This window comes from Symphodus melops (genome assembly GCF_947650265.1).
Source record: "Symphodus melops genome assembly, chromosome: 3".
In the NCBI taxonomy this organism is placed as follows: Eukaryota; Metazoa; Chordata; class Actinopteri; order Labriformes; family Labridae; genus Symphodus; species Symphodus melops.
In genome coordinates, this window is record NC_136693.1 from 20,604,514 (window position 1) to 20,617,379 (window position 12,866).

A 12,866-nucleotide genomic window follows, 5' to 3' on the forward strand; every position below is an offset into this window, starting at 1 on the left:
ACAGATAGACAGACAGTGAGCAGTCAGACAGACAGACAGACAGACAGACAGACCGATGACTTTAGACTCGTACACAAGGCTTTTGTCCTGGAACGTGTTAACACATTTCCATGAAATATACTCGTCTGTGTGCGCAGATGCCAAAGACGATGCGTCAGGCCTCTACAGCCCGCCTGTGTTTTACGTCAGAGGTGTTTTAACAGTTCCAGCACTGGACGCGTCTGTCTTTCAGAGAGAGAGGGAATATAAAAAAGAGGAGGGACTGCTAGATGTCAATCAAAGCCAGAACTGTTGTCATGGGAGGAGCTGCTGTTGGGGTGATAAGGTCACCGCTGGCAAGAGAATCAAAATCATCCAAAGCCAAAAAATAAATGAATTAAATAAAACAGCTTGAGAAAAAAAAAAAAAAAAGGAACAGTGCATATAGCTGACGTCAAAGAGGAGGCAGGGAGCAGAATAAAATTGGCTGGGTGGCCTACATTAAAAATAAACTATCACCGGAGAAAGGAGCGGACTGTACAGAGGAAAAAAAGCATTACTACAGGCAGACAATAAAGATATAAAACTAGATAAATTCAAAAGAGAATGGATGTTAAAATGCTAATAAATGGATCCTTCTTAAATGAAATTAAATGCATTTGAGATGTGATTCCTGTGCTTAGATTCCTGAGTATTTTTTTTCTTCACAAATACCTCAGAAAAGTTAGTTTGCTTGTTATAAAACAAAGTAACAAAAGTTGAAAATAATTTACAATATTTAGCCACATATTTAAACAATCTGGTCACTCTACTAATTTCTTTTAATTTTTTTTTATTGTTTCGGTTATAAGTATCTTTCAGTTTTGTTGGGATGTTGCTGTAGTTACCACATTCCTGTGTGTGAGTTGTCTCAGCTGAATGTATCAGTAAACAGAACAAGATGTTAGTATGTGTCACAAACTGATAGACACATGTTTACCACACAAACACAACACACAGACGTGTGTCAGAGTCTGTAGGTGTGATACTGTCCCACAGTGGGTTCCTTTTCAGGTGATGGCCACGTAGACAGACAGGTAAACGGACCAATCAGCCGTCTGACAGCCTTTCCTCCCTGCATCCACAGAGCTGGGTCGGCTCAGTGAGAGGTGGAGGGCCAGGGTGTGTAATATGTAGGTTTTAGTTCCACTCTGGTGAATAGGAGGAATCGATAGCTCGCTGCCGCTGCTGCTGCTTCAAACACTTATTGGCTTTGGTTGCAGTGTCACAATGCTATATAGACAGGCAACACTTAATACTGCACTTTTTATTGGGGAACAGTCTGGACTAACACCTGACTAAGGTACATCCAGTCACACATGTAGGTGATGTTTGCACTTTGAATCCCTATCCCTGCCATCATAAATAAAAGGTCAATCTTTCCACAGGCCCAAACAGAAAATGCAAATCCACCTTAGAGATTAATTTACGAGAAACAGAAAGCTTACCCGACATTAAAAAGATGAAGGCACCAACCACAAAATGCAATTTCTAAAAGAATACTTTACCAATTTCTGAGTTTAAACAAATCAGATGCATACACTATTTAGCTGAACGGCAAAACACGTTTGTGCAGCGGTAGCTCCAGTCTGTCGCTAGTACTAACCACAACGCTTAAACTGTTCAGGATTACCTAGAGAGATTCTGTTTTATTACATTTTGCCTTATGGCGAGGTAATCGCATATTTTCTAATGTGTTTATTCTTTTCAGGGGATTAAATGTGCGCTCAAAAGCATCTTAAAATCAGCACACGATCATTTCAATCAGGCAATACCTGCGCTTTGTTTTTCAATTCAATATAGCAACATTTTACATGTAAAAAAATCATGTATATACTTATACATATAATTAATATATATATATATATATATATATAATATTTTATATATATTTATATATAGTTTGTTTTAAGGATTTTTAATCATTAGGACTTACTTGCCAAAAGCTCAGCTCATAAATATTTATTTTTGCAGTAAGTAAAGGAGAGAATAATGCAGGAGAGTATTAACCTATGTGATTCTACCTAACCTATTTCACGCTCCTGTCAGTACATGTAAGCGACACCACCACCCACACAGACACACTCACTCACATGAATGTAATAAGGTTTCTGTGTGTGTGTGTGTGTGTGTGTGTGTGTGTGTGTGTGTGTGTTTGAAAGCAGGGAGATCGCGGGTGTCTTTCTGATGCTCAGTGACTCGCTCATGTGTTGCTGGCCCATCTGTGAGCAGAATGACCATGACACAGTATGAGTGTGCGTATGTAAGTGTGTGTCTGTGCGTGTGTCTGTGTGTGACATGGTGATGCAGTGATTGATGAGACAGTTGCCATTCTTGCTAATGCAAAAACGCACCTATCCCTGAAGGGAGCAAATGCCACAACACACACACACACACACACACACACACACACACACACACACACACACACACACACAGAGCTGCAACTGCCCTGGCTAATTACCCCACGCGTCTGGGCAGTGTGATGTCTTCCAGCCACAAATGCAATAAATATCTACAAAGACGGCGAAACATGATGAACAAATAAAGATCTATAGGGGACACCTGAGTGCGGATTAATGGCGGAAACAAAAAACAAGAAAAACTTGCTGGATAAGGAACTTAAAAAAAAAAACGTAAAGGTTTTCTCATACAATGTGGCGTTTGGTTAATTTTTCATTTACAACTGTTTGTTCAAAGCCGGTTAAGGTGATGAAGAAAACGTCAAAGAAATGTTTCAAATATGTTTTCATGTGACAGAAAATGACGTAAAGACGTATATCAAAACAAAAATCCTCATAAATAGTCTGAAAAAGATGTAAACATTTATGTGACATGAGAATCATCATGGTATCATTAGATAATCACTGTGAGTTTATAAAGATGTTTATATGCAGATGTGTCTGACATTTCTCCATGTGTAGCCGGATGCATCCGAGCAGGTGGGGTTTAGACCCATCCCTTTGTGTGTCTGAGTGAATGTGGATGTGTGTGTGCGTTAGCGTTAGCGACGGGAGCTGTTAGCGGGGCAGGCGGCAGATGGGCTGTCGGCCTTAATAGGGACTGAGCGGGTGCAGAAAGGTGACAGCTTCACGAGGGAGGAGGGTGCAGGGAGGGAGAGGAGGAGCGTGTGAGGTGGTGGTGGTGTTGTGTGTGGGGGGGTGGGGGGGGTGAATGTTGAGGGAAGGTAGGGATAAAGGGGGAAATGAATTGCGGAGAATCTGCGGTGGTCAAGTGCTGCATACAGGAACACACCGACTGAGGGAATAAGTATTCACGATTTGTAAATGAGATTGTTAATAGATTTATTTGTATGTGTGTATTTCAATATCCATGTGTTTAACTAGAATTGTGAAAAGTAGCAAACTTTAGTTCTAATAATAAAATGTTATTTCTTCTTAATAATTTTGGAAAAAAGAGAGAGACAAAAGAAAAGTTTCTGAATGTGGAACACGTTTAAACTGATCCAATTAATATAAAGAAATCATTGCTCTCTTTCTTAATTTCATGTTTGCTCTTTTGTTAATCTTCTATGGGGAAAAAATGTGATCGGCCTTTTCAAATCCAGACTGACACTTTGAAAATCTTATCATATATCATATTTTTCTTGTTAATGATGGCTTTTGCATTTTTTTCTAAATTACAAAAACAACTCCATTACGGTAATTTTGCACTTGAAAACAGAAATAAAACGCAACCAAAAACAAGGCATACCCGGAGTTGTATCCGTCTTTAAAAAAAATGTGTGCAAACATGTGACTGACGTGTGTTCACACCGTACACATTTCTGTCTCCAAGCTAAAATGTCGGGACAGTTTGACATTGTTCTGAACAGCGATCTTTTCCCGTTTTTTAAAAAAATATCAAGAGTGCAAAGATAACGTTGCTGTTTTTGTTTTAACACAGAAAGACCCATCTTACAAACATGTTTTTTAAATAAGGACAAGATAAGCTTGGGTCCGTAACGGAAATAATTTCTTTGTAAATGCAGTAAGAACTTGAGAAAAATCAAGAGAGAAAAAAAAGCAAAATGACTTAATGACACATTGACCAAAGTAAAGAAATTGGGGACTTTGGAGCGATCTTAACTTGTTTTTGTCTTTCATCCCGACCCTATGACAGTTACATGATTGACTATATTTCAAAGGCTTCTAAAGCGTTGTTTAATCACAGTTCTTTAATTCAGAAAAGATTATCCTTTGCTCACAATCTGAAAGTAAAATCAGTGTGAATGCATCCCTGGTGAAGTGGAGATTGGTGATTGTTGATATTATTGGTAATCTTCATTTTAGTCAGTCGGTTTGTTACACCACATGAGAAGTGAATGAGAGACTGAATGAGAGAAGGCGAAGAGAAAAAACTAAAGAGAGAGGTGGGATGGAGGGCTGGTCTGTCATTCTCTCTCCATCAGGCACACACATGAAGCATGATGGGAGGATGAGAGGGGGAATATTTCACTGTCAGATGGAAGGCAGGATGGTCATTCATTTCTCTCTCTCTCTTGCTCTTAGAATCTATCCACGTTGCTTTTTACTGTATGTTTCCCTTTTGTCTTTTTGAATTGCCCCTCACGCTGTCGAAACAATGACAATTTAATCATACCATACAAGACCTGAGCATGTAGAGGGGAGAACTATCCAAGCAGCCGATCTATAGGATGCTCCCAGTGGACATTGAGAGGGAGAAACACAGAAACAGAAAAAGTGAAGAAGACAGACACAATGTTTTAACCAACAGCGATCTCCCGATCCTCTTTGACTCATGCACACACACACACACACACACACACACGCGCACGCGGCACCTCTCCATCTAAATCTGCTCTATTGTGGCCCGGTCTTTGCTGTCTCCTCCCATTAGGAGTGAGAGGTAGCATTAGAAGCCCTGAGCATGACACAATGAATGTGTAAGTGCGCGCACACACACACACACACACACACACACACACACACACACACACACACACAGGTTTTCTGGTGTGAGGTCAGCTCACTTATTTCCTTAGTAAATAGCAAAAAAACAGTTTAGAGAGTCTGGCCCTCTGACGTCAAAATGATGAAAAATTCAACTAACAAAAGTACAGTTAAAAACGACTTAAAATACAGTTTGATTGAATGCGATGAAAGTTTAAATCTGCACAGCGACAAAGAAGACTCTTTATATAATCCGCATCCCGAAAACAACGTATGAACATGCTCAATGAAACAGAAAAGTCTGTAAACTTCAAAAGCTGTATCAAAGCACGAATGACTTGATCAATTTTATTATTGGTAAAAAAAAAACTAAAGACTGCACATTTTGAAGTAAAGATGAGAGAATGTGCAGAAGAGGGGGAAGGAGAAGATGAGTGCTGTTGTCTCTTACTATACAGTAAATCACTCTCTTTTCTCTTCTTTAAATCAGAGCTTTGCTATTTAATCACACACACCAACATGTTTAAATGTGCGTCCAGTGTGGCGTAATGGCTAATTGCAGAGAGTGTGAGTGTGTGTGTGTGTGCGTGTGTGAGTGCATCACAGCTGGTCCTGTCCCTCTTACTGCTCCTCTGCACATAAAGGCCGGAACTGACCCATAACACAATCACATGCATGCGCGGCACTGATGGATTGAGCATCAATCAGAGAAATTCACATCAAGAACATCCAATTTGCGTGTGTGCACGCACGCGCGCGCGGGATGGATGTTTTCAAACGCTGCATACGTGTTGGTGTATGCATAAGTAATAATGTGTAATTGCATTTTTGACACAATTTGGTTACTTTTAAGCTGCAAATGCTTCTTAAAAATGAGTGCACGTGTGTTTTGCAGGAATGGGTGCGCTCATGCATGTGTGTGTGTCCAGTGGACCCCTAAGTGCTGGTGTCAGACAAAAGCAAAACCCCCTCTTACCCCCCCTCACCTCTCGCTCTGTCTGTCTCGTTGCATCTCTCTCTCTCTCTTTTTACGGGGCAAAATTACCTCTGGAATGTGCGGACTCTTCACATGAGAGAGTGGCAGCTGTATGCACGAGCGTACATTTCAAAGTGTGTGTGTGTGTGTGTGTGTGTGTGTGTGTGTGTGTGTGTGTGTGTAGAGAAGCGTGTGTTGGCTCGGACTTTACAGAAATCTGCAAGACTGACAGGCAAACAGACGCACAGAAAGAGGAACCTCCTCACACAGGCCATCAATAGGTTACACACACATGCACGGACCGTGGGCAGGCAGGCATGAACCCCTGCATGACGACAAACAGATGCACACACACACGCACAGCCAACAAATCAGTGCGGCACATATTGACATGCTTTGACAGATGAATTAAGTAAATGATTTTATAAGGAGATTAAAAGGATTTTAATTTGTGCAATCTCTCTTTGCCCCCCCCCTCCCTCAACACAGCTTTACCTCTCTCCCTCTCTCTCCCTCTTGTGTTCTCGATTTTCTGAAATTGAGTGTAATTTTCTCTCAGTCTTAATCATTTTGCAGAATTTGGTTCTCTTCTTCAACACAGTTTTTACTGCACCACCTAATCATTTAAGTCTGAATAACCAGATCCTTCTACCTTTAGGAATAAAGGTTAAATTTAAATTTAAATTATGTTCATGAATGCTTCAGGAGAGTCAGAAAAAAAACCTATAATCTAATCTGAAAGGTCAAAGCACTGCTCCAAAAATCAACTCAAACACTAATTGATCTGTTGTAATACCGCTCATTGCTGCCTCTACAAGACAAAATGCAGCACTTTAAGACAGGCAGGGTGTAAATTTGCTGATACCTCGTGCACAATTTCAATTATACAATCTGTTCAAATCGGAAAGAACACTCTCAATCACTCAAGTCTTTTATTTTTTTCTTCTTAACGCAAATGTAATGTGCTGAATTCCGACTTTCTTTGGATTGATCAGAAATCTAGAATTTTACTTAAATCCCAAAAATTTATTTGCAAATCATTTTCATGCAAATGAAAAATTAACGACACACAAACAGATGAAAATAATTCAGATTGTAATCATAAAAACAGTGTGTGACTGTTTGTCTCTGGAAACGTCTCACTGACTGATCTGCACGGCCGCTGTGTTATTCTCAACGCCCTGTTTCCTTCAGTCACTGACAAAAAGCACCAAATTCACTAAAGTCACTCTAGAAAACATATTAATGGTATGCAAATGGTATGTATACGATGGCATGAGGGGAATACAATTATGTTAACAGCTTAAGTGGTACTTGTTGTTGTTATTATTATTATGAGTATGATCATCATTATCCCTAATATTTTAATTAGGGTAGGAAGCCTGTCTAAGAGCCGAGGAGGGGAATGTGAGGAGAGAGAGCTGTGAATGGATGAAGAGAGGATGGAAAGAGAGAAGAATGGACAATAAGGTTTTCAGAAATGTGTGCAATGTGCATTTACGGAAACACACAATTAAAAAAGGGCATCACACTTTTCTTTTCATGTCTTGAATCAAAGAATGTTCTTTTTTTTTTTTTTTTTTTAATCACAGCTTTCAAGCTTTAAACATTTTCAGGCAATATGGACTGCAACCATGGTCCAAAAGAAATCTGTCATTCACTGTGATTATAAAAAGTTTACATGTTTAAACCTCAATTGTTGTCGTTACCTAAATACACCCGCTGCTGGAGTGGAAGATAGAAACACAAATTTCAGATTCAGAGCACCTTCGTGAGTCCTCACAGTCAAAGACGATTTGAATTTGACTTTGCTGGGTCACTTACAAAAAGAAATCAACACATTCAGCACGAGAGCTCAGTTTGTTTTTTAGCCCTTTTTTCTTAAAAAAAAAAAAAAATCAGGAAAGAAAGCTCTCTGAAACAAAACACAAAAATAAACAGCTTCTAAAAATGAAAAAAGAAAAAGGTTGAACGGTGTTATGTGGCCTTGTGTCCTTTTTAAATTTAAATTTTAGGCTGTTGCTCTCTACGCCACATACAGTAAAAGGTGAGGGAGACTCATGTTTAAGACTTGAACAGATACACACATAAAGATGAGATACCACAACGAGTTCATGTAAAAATGACAAAATGTCATGATGTAAAACTAATTTAAATTTCATCCTGCCCTGGCTTCGACTTTCAGTTTCTCTGCCGCGAGGACACATGAACTGGGGCTGTGATTCAGTGTAACTCATTTTGGTTTATTAACTACGAGGTGTGACAACTTGAAACAATTGATCTTCTTTACAAATTCCATTACACATTTTTGATGCAATCCAGGCATTTATAAAAAGCAATGCAGATTTGAAAGAATCATTTACCTAAATACAAAGATAGTTCAATTCAGTCTCCTAAATTACACTGACCACTTTGATAAATGCATGCTTTTCACTTTAATCTGATTACAAGTATTCTTTTATCACACCTGAGTCTGTTTTCTATTTCTTCACACAATGTCTGGATGATTATAAACACACACACACACACACACACACACACACACACACACACACACACACACACACACTGATGTCTGTACTGCCAATCAGTTAAACTGCATTTTTAGCAGTGTCTTCAGCATGCACCTAAAAGAGCAAAGGGCTGGCGAAAAGAACAGCTCAGCGGCACCCGCTTGTTTGAGTGTGTCCATGTGTGTGTGTAAGTGTTTCTAATTCCTGTGCCGGGCCACACGCTGAGCTGCCCGTCTGAAATTCTACCTCCTCTGGCATTTAAGAGCGCAGCTCTCCCCCTTTCCTCTCCCCCACCTCTCTTATGGGCCCTTCTCCTCCCGTCTCTCCGCGTTATTCCTGTAATCTCTATGCCCTGTTACCTCGCTGATTCTCTGCTCGGATGAACAAACAGTGAAAACTCACGTGCACAAGCGTAAACACATGCAGAGGTATACTCTGAGTTGGTGTTTTGTCCTGATAACAATTTGACTCGAAAGTAAAGCAATGTCTTCAAACATGAGTAACTGAAAGAGAAAGTTTGTAAGTGTGGACTGAATGAAATTGTTTGTGTGCATGTGCGGATGTATGCATGGCTATGTGTGTGTGTGTGTGTGTGTGTGTGTGTGTGTGTGTGTGTGTGTGCGTGCAGGAGTGGTTGTGTGTTTCTCAGGTGGAGGGACAGAAAAACTGCTCATCTACCCAGTGAGTAAGAGCTGCTGCCCGGATATTGCAGGCACACACACACTCACACACACACATACATACACACACACACACACACACAAACACACATACACACACACACACACACACACACACACACACACACACACAGAGAGTGAACGAGTGCTACCTGACAGCAGAAACAACCTTGACATGGTGCTGGCCACCTCCGCTGCATACCATCACACACACACACACACACACACACACACACCTACACACACAGACACACGGACACACAGTGTATGACAATGACAAGTTGAATGATGAATCAAAAGATAAGAATTAAAAGTAAAATTTACCTACTCTTGTTCAGAGTGCATTAAAAAACACTCGGATAACTGGTGTCCTACCGAATCCATCGGCGATTCCGGGTCACTGTCATGTCAACCACCTCCAGGGAAAAAAACAAACAAAAAAATTCTCAAAGATCAAAGTTTTTATATCTCTCCTCTCTCCTCCTCCTCTTCTTCTTCCTCTCTCTTGGTCCTTCCTTCCGCTTGGTAGGAGCAATACAATTACCAGGCTCTGCGCTGCCTGCACTGATCAGCTCTGTGTGTGTGTAGATGCGAGGGATGTGTGTGTATGCGTGCTCTGTGGATGTGAGTGCCAGGGAGAGGGGGCTATAGGTACACACACAGCCAGCCAGCCAGGCAGTTGGGACAGAAAGCTGTGCCTCTGTCCTAATCAACGACTTAAAGCCCCGATAGCAGCTCATGAATATTAAGTATCATTTTGCATATGCAGTCCCTCAGGTCCCGGTTCTGCCCTGATTGGTGGGTGCTTGACCAATAGATGCTGGAAGGGGCGGAGAGAGGGGTGGAGACAATGAGGGAGAGCGAGAGAGAGAGAAGAGAAGAGCAGGTGGAGAGGGAGGGATCAGACAAAGAGCTGAGAGAAGGAGGGAGGAAGGAAAGGAGGGAGTGGAGAGGAGAAAGAGACAGGTGAGAGAAAGATTTAAAGCAAGACATCCCACTCGTCTTTTCTTAGTCTTTGTCTTCTTTCAGGAAATCTTTCTATTTCTTCGGCTTGGACCAACTCTCTCTGAGAAGTCCTTCTCAGTTGGTCACTATGTCTGTGGAACCCAGAAAAATGCATTCCAGCAAATACATGAAATTTTAGAAACAGACAACGTTAACCACGAAGCTGTCATTTAGTTTGTATACGCTGTTGAACAATTATGAAATAAAGATTGTTCAAACTTCAGCGTAAAAGTGTAACCCTGTTTCCTGTCGTTATTCAGGTTAAAATAAAAGATGTGGATTTGTCTGCACAGCTGCAAAACACAAAATTGACCACATCCAATTACGCGATCAAAGGAAATGGGTAAGCCTGACCCTGAGCCCTAAGCCTAAATCATGTGTCATACTGCAAACACCTCCACAAAAACACACCGGCAAGGTACAGCAGAGCCCCATCACAGCTCAGCAGTAAAATACAGGATTATGGCAATTCGGGTCCCTTGTCCTTTCTTGTGGAATGATTTGGGAATGATTGGGACAAGGTCTACCCACTGTTTCCTGTTTTTTAGCTCCTGCAGTCAGAACCAGCAGGCTGTGTTTTCCCTGTATTTTTGACGCCTAATATGTTGGGTATTGTCGTTGCAAACAGGGGTCTCCAGAAGACTTATCTCACTGCTCCTCAGTCTCGGAGAGGAGGATAGGAGGAGAGAGAAGGAAAAAAAAGGAGAACATCAAGAGTCAGAGAGACTCAGATCTGCTCCGCTTCGAAAGTGCACACACTGTCTCTCTCTTCTTTCTTCCTAAAATTCTCCCATTTTCCATTTGACTTGAACGACACTCAGATACCCGTGCAGGCAGGATGGAAGGGGACGAGAGAAGTGTGGAGGAGAGAGAGAGAGAGAGAGAGAGAGAGAGAGAGAAAGAAATTGCAGGGGTGTAAAAGGGGGATGCAAAGATGAAAGAGAGAGGTTGTGATTAGCAGCTTTGGAAGAGAACAGATAATAAAACATTTCCTGCAACCAATTCCTGCTTTGATGTACGTGTGTGTGTGTGTGTGTGTGTGTGTGTGTGTGTGTGTGTGTGTGGTTTAACAGTTACGACAACCTCTTTCTCTTTTGTCAGACTCATTAACAAACATGTGGAAACAGCATCAATTGTTCAACACCCCAGCATCACCAGGTGACATTTAGAACGTCTATATGGTCTATGGTTGTATTCAGTACCTATAACTGCTACCAATTTAGATAAATATGTATCCATGACAACCTTATTGGTTATTGTACATCAAGGTTCAACTGATTATTTAAAAAAAACACACAAATAGAATGAAATATGCATCGACATGCACATCAATCTACAGAGAAGCGATTCACAGAATTCACTGAATCATATGTATTCACACATGCTCTTATGTTCACAAGCACGCACAAACAACAAACACACACACACACACACACACACACACACACACACAGTTATGATGTATCCAGGGGCTTATAAGCATCGACAAAGATGAGTGTGAATCAATTCTGCCGTCACTACTGAGCAAAAAAATCCTTTACCAAAACCTCTGTTTCTGACTTGGACACACACACACACACACACACACACACACACACACACACACACACACACACACACACACACACACACACACACACACACACACACACACACCCACACACACACACAAAAACACACAAACTCATAGACACACAAAACACACACTGTATACCTCTTGATCGGTGCAGATGGATCAAGATACAGAAACACCGTTTTGCTCAGCATTAGATGTGTTCAAAAATAGAAAATCTGTGTTGGAAACTAGTTTTCACATAAATCTGAAATATTACTAGAAGACAAATGCTCAGGGGAGGAGATGAGTAAGGCTGTAGTAGTTTTCAGGGGTGCTAGACAAACATTTGAAGAAACAGTGATTTGAAGGGTTCAGTCTGAGATCAACTGATCATTTCTATAAAGGTGTATTTATTTGCTAGAGTGTCCATTAGTACACTAATAATATTAATAATCCTGAAATGAATGCAGTTATCAGTGTCTGTCATATTATAAAGCTGTAAAAAGCTCAATAAAACAATTTTTATGATGAAACATTAACACAGCTGTTTTTTTTATAGTCTCAGCATGTATGTGTTCTTCATAACTCCATTCAGCTTCCTCAATCTCTTGTTTGAAATCTGTCGCAAAATTTCAGGGATTTCCTTTCCTCGCTTGTCCCTCTCCTCCCTCTCTGACCCCATCCCCACCTCCTCTGCTCCCATGACTATTGATTGGTTCTCAGGCAGTGTGTATGTTCACAGTGACCCCTTTAGGCCACTTCTCGCCCTCATTGGACAAACCCGGCTGCCACACAGCCCTCTTCAACGCAGAGCTATGACCGTACAGCTGTCTGTTCTTGTGTGTGTGTGTGTGTGTGTGTGTGTTTATCTGTGTGTGCATTGCATGTAACTTTCCCAAACTTTGCATAAAACTAGGGACAACAATTCAATTTTTTCAGGAAAAAATACTTTACATAGTCGCAAAGTGAAATACGGTAATAATTAATGGTGTCATTCATGTGTTAAAAGGGTTTCTGCATCGTCTCTGCAGTTCAGTAAATATGAGAAGGCGGCAGAACACTTGTGAAGTCTCACTCTTGTCTTTTTTATGCTTGTGGTGAGTGTGTGTGTGTGTGTGTGTGTGAGTTCTGACCCTGTGGTGACGGCCTGTTGACATCTGTGGAAGAATTATCCATTGCAACTCTCACTGACATCAATCACACCAC

The 12,866-nt window shown here is 40.9% G+C and overlaps 1 protein-coding gene across 7 annotated transcripts in view; it reads right to left on the minus strand.

Annotated features, from left to right (window-relative positions):
• The window catches only part of esrrga (estrogen-related receptor gamma a), a 135,001-nt gene that overhangs the window by 60,589 nt on the left and 61,546 nt on the right, over positions 1–12,866 (minus strand). The window contains exon 3 of one of the 7 annotated variants that reach the window (XM_079339447.1): positions 9,429–9,516. The exons of 4 other annotated variants lie outside the window; for them this stretch is intronic. In XM_079339447.1, coding sequence (XP_079195573.1) covers positions 9,429–9,484 — 56 coding nt within the window. In that variant the 5' untranslated portion in view covers positions 9,485–9,516. Of the gene's footprint in view, positions 1–9,424; positions 9,778–12,866 lie in introns of those variants that run through there. 2 more of the 7 variants (XM_079339448.1, XM_079339449.1) reach the window with 2 other exon arrangements.